Below are 8,761 nucleotides of genomic sequence, written 5' to 3' on the forward strand. Positions count from 1 at the left end.
TTTTCAAATTTTCACTCCAATTTAATTTAGTTTTCATTTTGTTTGTTAGTTCTTTGTTAGTTTTAGTTTAGTTTTAATTTTTAAATATTTGATAGTTTAGTTTTAGTTTTTCATTACATTTAGTTTTTATTTTAGTTTTAGTTTTATATCAAGTGATACATATAGAATAGTGAAAACAGGCATTTGTGCAACGTGGGTCATATAGCTGGACACCCAAATGTACAGTTTGTAAATAATACTTATGAAAAGACTGTGTGTGGGTGTGTGGGTGTGTGTGTGTGTGTGTGTGTGTGTGAGAGAGAGAGAGAGAGAGAGAAAGTCTGGATAATACTGGATATTATATTGTTTGTGTTCTCTTTGTTTTAACATCATGCATTGGCAACACAATGAACAGTCATTCCAATAGAGGTTCAAATGTGTCACAATTGAAGTCCAAGACATGGCTAGCGTGTTTTCTATAGGGTGACCAGATTTTGAAAGTCTCAAATTGGAACACCTGGGGGGGTTCGCTATACATGCATATATATACAGTATATACTGTATATATATTTGCATTAAGATATGTAGCTAAATTCAATACAACATCTTTTAGTATGTGAAATGTTATTTTATTTTATTATATATTGTTTTATACAATTTTAACCACATTTTAGATACTTTAAAATATACAAATTACATATAGTCCAGTAGTCTATCCATATGATGTCATATACTGCATGTGTAATAACGATATGACTTATAAGTGCTTGAAATTTCTTGTCAGCTACACATTTTTACACAAAATTTGCAACATTGGAACTTCAAAGTTAAAATACAATTCCACAATTCCACATTTAAGTGCTTGTACTATTTTAAAAAAAATACAGCTGTATGAATATGACCTGCAATCTCTTATTTAACACTGCAGCCATGGGAAAGTGAACATTTACAGTGACAGCAAAACATTTCAATTCCATTTTCATGTGCTGTGCAAAGAAATAGATTGGCTTCTTTCAGCTTGATGAACATGCATTTTCATTTTGGCATTTCTAATTTACGTTGGATGATGACAGAGAGCGGCAGAGAGCGCCAAGCGCTTGAGTCGTTGTCATGGTAACCATATAGATTCTGAGCGGATTGCTGCAAAACTATAATGAAAGTATTGTCAAATCATCGTGCAATGCAATAAAATATTTTCCCTTCCCTGCAATAGATACCAGACACGATACCAAGAAGGACGTTGATGATATTTAATTTCAAAGAAAAAAATCAGTGAGCCTAACAGCTGAAACCGGGACATTATTACATTTTTTAGAGAAATGACGGGACACCGGGACACACATCGTAAATCCGGGACAGACTGCTGGTCACCCTAGTTTTATACCTGCTTTGCTTCTCTCCATGATGTACTGTAGTGATTCCCTCCTGCTCTGTCTTTGCTAATGTAATGAGGGCAATAGACATCTGCTTGTGCTATCGCCACCTATAGTGGCATCTTCATGTTAAGGTAATAACAGGTTTAAAGGTTTAAAAACTTAATTTCAACAAAATCGAAAACTAAATTTTTTTAAGGTTATTTGTATTTTATTTGAGTTTTTTCAGAGCCATGAAAATTTATTTGAGTTTAGTTTAAGTTTTTCCAATTATGTTGATTTTTATTTTTATTTCAGTTTACGAAAATGTTTTTTAATTTAAGCTTTAATTTTAGTTTACGATAATAACCTTGAGTTCAACACGTCAACAAACCTGAGTGAGAATTCATGTAACATTTCCATTATGTTTGCACTGCTTCCTGTCTGTCTATGTGAATATTTCTGTTTATACCTTTTGTAAGATCAATGCTGTTTGCAGCTAGAGTGGTAATAGTTGCCTCTTTTGTAAGGTAACATCCAACAGACTTGTCATAGTGCAGTTAAATAAGCATCACTTAGTAGTCAACCTGACAAGATGCTCACAAATATGCAACATATAAATATTACTTAAAAGAATAGTTCATCCAAAAATTATAATTATTTTATCATTACTCACCCTTGCCTTCTCAAACTCAAAGTATGAATTAATTTCTTCAACCGAAAACAGAAGATTTTTTCTGAAGGATATGTGTTGTGTTTTTGTCCATGCAATGCAAGTTAATGGGGTTCAGCACTTTCAAGCTCCAAAAAGGACATATAGTAAAGGCAGCATAAAGGTAATCCATACAACTTACATGGTCCATGTCTTCAGAAGTGATACAATAGTTTTTTGCCAAGAAACAGACCAAAATGGAACTCCTTTTTCACAATCTTGACATCTGCAGAGACTGTAAGGAGTTACATTTTGGTCTGTTTCTCACCCAAAACCAGTTTTGGAATGAACTGGAACGCCGTCAGTGAGCCAGATCCCTTTGACAACATCAGTGCCTGACCTCACTGATGCTCTTGTGTCTGAATCCCTGCAACCACGTTCCAACATTTGGAAAGCCTTCCAAGATTATTGAAAGCTGTATCAATGCATAATTTAGATATTAAATGTTTAACTAAGGGGTGTGGTGTTTGGGTGTCCACATACTGTACTTTTGGCCATGTAGTGTAAAAAAAAAAAAAAAAAAAAAAAAAATATATATATATATATATATATATATATATATATATATATAGCCTTTGTCAATTTATTGAAACTGTGATGCTACTGATGTTAAATGAATAGGGAAGCCAGTAGTTTAAAAATATGTTTTCTAAGGCACAAAGCCAAAGGCTGCTAAGCTTGTGGAACCATTAATTAAAACTCTTAGACACTTCAGGTCATCAGGGCTCTTCGTGAAACATCCATTTATTGTTTTTGAAATGGCAAAATAATGTTGTTGTAGCCTCCCATTTAAATATGAAGGATTCTGATTAAAAAAGTATGTTGTCCATGGACATTCAAATATAACAATGCTAGATTCGATCAGTAACATCATATAATAACTTTCATTAGTAACATTAACAAACATTATTACACTATGTTAAACTATAATGTTGATCTTGTTTATCTTGATCTTTAATATATCCACAGGAGAAAAAAAAAAGTGGTTTATGTAAAATTAATGACCTGTCACATCATAGCTTCATGTTGACAGTGAATATTCTAAATTACAGTATTTATTTCCTGATTAAATAAAAATAATTATTATTTTTAGACACTTATGACATAGATACTGTCCTTTGGTTAGAGTAGGGGATGTAATCTCATAACTCCCTGAGAGATTAAATTTAAAACATAATCTGCATGAGAGCTATTCCTAGACTTCTCATTTTGTATCTTAATTGGTTTATCTTGAAGATTTGATAAACTCAGATTGCATCTATTTTTACATCAGATGTATAAATTCTTGATGGTTGTCATGAAACATAATCGTCCAGCCGCATGGAAGCATGAGATGCATTTTCTCTAAATTCTGGGAATGAGAATTATGCTTTATAAGCATTCCAACTATATAGCCTTCTACCAAGTCCTGTCTGATACATTGTAATATTTTTAGTAAAAGCAAACTGACTTATGAAAATTTTTAATTTGTAGCTGTATACATGTTCTGTTGTTCCCTTATTTTGATGAAATTTCTATCTACAAGTTACTCCTTTAACTATGAACAGGGAAAAAGGAAAGGTATGTTATAGGCTTGTATTGCACCTTGGCTGCCTATAAAACTGCTGCAAAAACAGCAGGTTTACATCATTTTAAATGTGGGCCAGATGTGAGACAAAGGCCTGTTGTTGTTGGTCACTTTTTCAGTAGCAAGCTTTTGAAAGCTAGATATCAATACCAACCAAAGTCAAAATTGATGCAGATGATAGATTTGTTTTCATCTGCAGCATCCACAAGAGGTTATACATTTTCAAGTAGAAAAACTGGATGCATATGTTTGTTTGAGTTTTAGTCAGAAATGTGTTCTTTTGACTACTTCGGTTTACTAAAAACCTTTGATAGGATGTGCTTGGTGTCATGCATGGGACTGTTGGAAGAGGTTGGATTTTATTAGAAAGTTTTTGCATTGTTGAAGTTTTGTCTTTTCTTGGTGTTTCCCTTAATTTTTCCCAGGTGTGTCTTGTTAACCTAGGTATTTCTTGTGTATTTATAGCCCTCATGTACTCTTTGTCTAGCATTGTTTGGTGTTCTAGGTTCAGTTTGGTGAGTCCTTTAGCTTTGTTTCAGTTGTGGTTCACCTGTTTGTTGTACTCAGTATCATGTGGTGAGTTCTTAGTCTTGGTTCTTTTTGCATTTCACATTTTTGCTCTGAATAATCTTGTTTACAATACAGGGATCTGCACTTGGGTTCTATAATCTTTGCTCACCAGATGATTTCTGTTACAGAATGCAGTACCATGTAAAGAACCCAGCAAAGGAAATAATTTCTCTCTGACAAGGAGTGAACTCCCATTGAGGAATATTCACAGTGATTCAGTGAACTGACTAAACACTTTAGAAATTGAGCTAAAGGACTAATCAAACTGAACCTAGAACACCAAACAATGCTAGACAAGGAGTACACTAGGGCTACAAATACAAAAGAATTAACTAGGTTCACAAGACATATATGGGAACAGTTAAGGGAAACACCAAGAAAAGACACAATTTCCAAAATGCACAGTAACTGTCCAACCTCCTCCAACAGTCCCATGCGTGACACTTGAAGATTTATATATGTTTAAACAATACAAACTCTTGACTTGAACAAAGAGAATTACACACTACAGCACATTTTAATGTTTATAAACAATGATAACTTACATGTGCAATAACAAGTAATTTAAACTATGCTTTGGATGATTATATGCAAAAATCCTAGACATGCAATAGAGTAAAATATTGGCATAAAAATACAGCCCAATAAGAAGCTGATATGAAAAAAATATTGATACATTGAAAATATGGGGTAAATTATTCATTTATAATAAAGTTCAAACGATTGTCAAATATACAATTTTTGCCAAAAAAAAAGGTTTCATATCAAATGGTATCAAGATAATTATAAATATATATTACCCCGCATGTGTAAATAATTTTCAATAATTGGAAACACGAGACCATTTAAAAACCCATGGCAGTGTTCACCATTAACATTTAATTCAACTTTTTCAAAACAAATTCCTCATGAATCATTATCACATATTAAGTCGTGTGGCAACAGTCTCACAAGAATCGTCAAATAATTCGGTCCAAGCTGGATGCCATTACAACCGTGACATCATTCAAATCACAATCAATTTGAAAGCACTCGTACAGGGGGCCAGAAACTGCATAATCACCCTCACAACATGCTCCTTCCGTTAAATGGAGACACAGAGTAAACTCTCAGTCACTAAGTCAACTTTGCTTATGGTATTGCTGTCATGAAATCATTGTGCCATTAAAGGGTGAGTTATCATGATCCACTAGCCACTTATCAATGTCTCAGTCTGCTCATGTATTTTTATCTATTGCATAGTAACAAAAGCAATCTCAGTGGTGGAAAAGGCAGTACTTTGAAGTGCACTAAAGTAATGAGATTTAAGATTGGTGATGCTGGAAGTAGGGATTGTCTGTTTTTCTCAGATGTTCTCAGTGAGAAACTTCCTAAGCTAAAACACTCACATCTTGTATGTTAGTATCGCGCAAGACGTACCCCTCAGTGTCTCTGTCACAGTGTGTGGGTGAGCTCTTGAAGGGGCAGAGGAGGGCGTGGAAATGCCTTCGAAATGTTTCTGACAGACAAGCGTACAGTATGGGATTGGCACAGCTCCACGAGTAGGACAGCAGCACCACAAACTCAAAGCCACGGGTGAAGTTGAGTACCAGGTCCGTTCGGTGCAGAGAGCAGAAGTTGAAGACGTAGAATGGCAGCCAGCATACACCAAACACCAGAACAACTGCCACGACCATCTTGGTGACCTGTTTCTCCAGTTTGTGGCTTTCCAAAGAGGAGGAAAAGCCACCCTGCTGCATGGCATTTCTGAGAGTTGCCACCAATGCAGTGTAAAATACAATCATTACGGTGAAGGGTAAGGCAAAGCCGAGTACGAATGTATAGCTAAGAAAGGTCAACCACCAAGTGTCAGAGGCCACGTTGGGGTCTAGTGTGCACAAACCATAGTTGGCGGAAAAGTGAATAGCCATAGGCAAGACAGGAAATAGTGAGATAAACCACATTAGGGCAGCAATGATCTTTGCCCGTTGAGGTGTCCGCCAGCGAGCAAAGCGCAATGGGTCTACGAGGGCCATGTAGCGGTCGACACTCATCACGGTTAGGCAGAATACGCTTGTGAATTGGTTGATGCCATCCAGAACCATAACCAGTTTGCAGACCAGGTCTCCAAAGATCCATTGGTCCTGGAAGTTTTGGATAGCAATGAACGGGAGTCCTATCATGAAAAGGCCATCCGCCAAAGCGAGGTTAAAAATGTAGACAGTGGTCGCAGATGACATTTTGTCCAGCTTCAAAATGGTGATGATGACCAGGGAGTTTCCGCCCAAACCCACGATGCATACTGCCAGGTAGAGGACAGCCATGGTAACATTGAAGGCATCAAAATTCTTGTGAAAATAGACATTGTTTATCGAAGTACTGTCCAGATCCAGAATTGACACGTTGTCGTAAAACATTCCTAAAGGTATTGCAGTTTCCATTTCTGTACAGTTTGTAGTCCCTCTAGGAGATGTTTACAGGTGTTAAAAGGAAGAGAAGGAAAATACAATGCAGGACAATCAAAGTCCAAGAAGTTGCTGACGTAAATAGTCCTTGCTCACCACTAGTTTACATCCTTAAACATTGTTTTTTCTCCTGTGCTTGAAGCAGTTTTATCTTCTCAATCCAGGAACTTCAGTATTAGCCATCAAAAAAATTTCAGCCTAAGCTTTGAGGAAAAACATACTTTACCCACAAACTGGTACCATCTCTGGCACTCAAAGGGCTGGTAAGGTAGTTGCTGACAGATCTATGTGGGAGAAAAACCCAAACTGCAAAACAGTTCCTCTGAGAAATCTAGTGGGTGTTAGACCCTCCTGGTGAGTTCTTATATATCCCCCCAGTAGCGCCCGGAGTGTGAGTTTGTGTGTCCGTGTATGTGTGTGTGAAAGGACATTTGCTGACAGATTGTCTCCGACTGCCCTGTTCATGTGATAAGCTGTGCTGGCTCGTTCCAATCCGCTGTTATGAGGTTTCCAAGGTGCCATCTGTTACAATACTTTTGTTTTCATAACTAAACATTCTTCTCAGAAGATCCCATCCAGCCTCTTTCTTTCACACTCCCTTACTCTCGCTCCCTCTCATTTTCCTCCTTCACTCCACCCCTCTGTTTCCTCCCTTTCCTCGCAGTTCAGTGGGGGGTCAATCTGAGCTGATCAACCCCCAACTTCCCCTCTGGGCCACCCACTTTCCAGATACATCTCCAGCTGATGAGTGATGAATTTGAGCTGGCTCCCACTGCTTGTTTAAAATGCTGTATTGCCCCCCTCCTGTGTTTATATTTCTCGCTGATTGTCTTTGTTTGTTGGTCAGTGAATAATTTATCACCGGCTGCAGAGCACAAGGCCTCTGTAGGTGGAAATGGTCGCAAATAAAATGGCAAGAGTAATGAGTGATCACCTTAGTCCTGTTCCTCCTCCGACACGCATTGCTGGAATACCCCAATTCTCACACTGAACTTCCCAATAGATGCAAAAAAACAGTAACTGAGGGAGTCATCATTGGCAAATGGACCATATATACACAACTCATTGACAACACCATTTATGGTAGATAAATTTTGTTATGCAATATGCTAATTATTTTGGAAGTCACCCTACTCCCAGTTCCATGAAATCATTCCTGATTCCAATAATTTGGATCTTTCTACTGGCATGCTACTGTAAACTTGGAAATGTCTCTGTAGTCTGAGCGTAAGATTGTGTTGGAAGTTTAAGGAGCCCCAAATGACTCTGGTACAAACAGGTATCCAGTCCTCTCCAATAAATCTACATTGCCAGCATTTGGTTTCACTGTTCTGGGCTTGAGTTTTTCTTGTATCTCCTAACTAGTTGGAACATAACCCTCATGATATCCCAGATGTGTATGACTTTCTTTCTTCTGCTGAATACATAGAAAGATTTTTAGAAGAATATTTCAGCTCTGCAGGTCCATCCAATGCAAATTAATGGTGACCAGAACTCAGAAGGGCCAAAAAGGACATAAAGGCAGTATAAAAGTAATCCATATGACTCCAGTGGTTAAATCCATATCTTCTGTAATGATATGACAGATAGGTGAGACAAAGATCAATATTTAAGTCCTTTTTTACTAGAAATCTACACTTTCACTTTTGCTTTCACATTCACCCGCCACTGGTTGGGGCTGGTCAAAGGTGAAGATTTATAGTATAAAAGGTCTTAAATATTGATCTGTTTCTCACCCACACCTATCATATCACTACTAATGACATGGATTAAACCACTGGAGTCATATGAATGACTTTTATGCTGCCTTTATGTCCTTTATGGACTTTTTCAGTTCTGGTCAACATTCACTTGCATTGAATGGACCTAGAGAGCTGAGATATTTTTCTAAAAAACTTTGTGTTTAGCAGAAGAAAGAAAGTCATACAGATCTGAGATGGCATGAGGTGAATAAATGATGAGAGAATTTTCATTTTTGGGTGAACTATCCCTTTAAAGAGCCACTAAAAAAGTTGAAAGCGTCTGCGATCTAAGTTAAGGTTTTTGTTCTCTCCCCTTTTTCTCCCCAGATTGGAATGCCCAATTCCCAATGTGCTCTAAGTCCTTGTGGTGGCGTAATGACTCGCCTCAATCTGGG

The 8,761-nt window shown here is 37.1% G+C and overlaps 1 protein-coding gene across 1 annotated transcript; it reads right to left on the reverse strand.

Annotated features, from left to right (window-relative positions):
* Window positions 1-4,655: 4,655 nt before the first annotated feature.
* On the reverse strand, window positions 4,656-7,210 carry LOC127426634 (somatostatin receptor type 2-like). Its single transcript, XM_051673563.1, has one exon. The coding sequence runs from the start codon at window positions 6,598-6,600 to the stop codon at window positions 5,551-5,553; it is 1,050 nt and encodes a 349-aa protein (XP_051529523.1). The 5' UTR covers window positions 6,601-7,210; the 3' UTR covers window positions 4,656-5,550.
* Window positions 7,211-8,761: the final 1,551 nt, after the last annotated feature.

The sequence above is a fragment of the Myxocyprinus asiaticus genome, chromosome 36 (genome assembly GCF_019703515.2).
Source record: "Myxocyprinus asiaticus isolate MX2 ecotype Aquarium Trade chromosome 36, UBuf_Myxa_2, whole genome shotgun sequence".
NCBI lineage: Eukaryota > Metazoa > Chordata > Actinopteri > Cypriniformes > Catostomidae > Myxocyprinus > Myxocyprinus asiaticus.

What these genes read in the sequence shown, in the direction of transcription:
- LOC127426634 (XM_051673563.1), bottom strand. Translation starts at nt 6,600, where the DNA reads ATGGAAACTGCAATACCTTTAGGAATGTTTTACGACAACGTGTCAATT.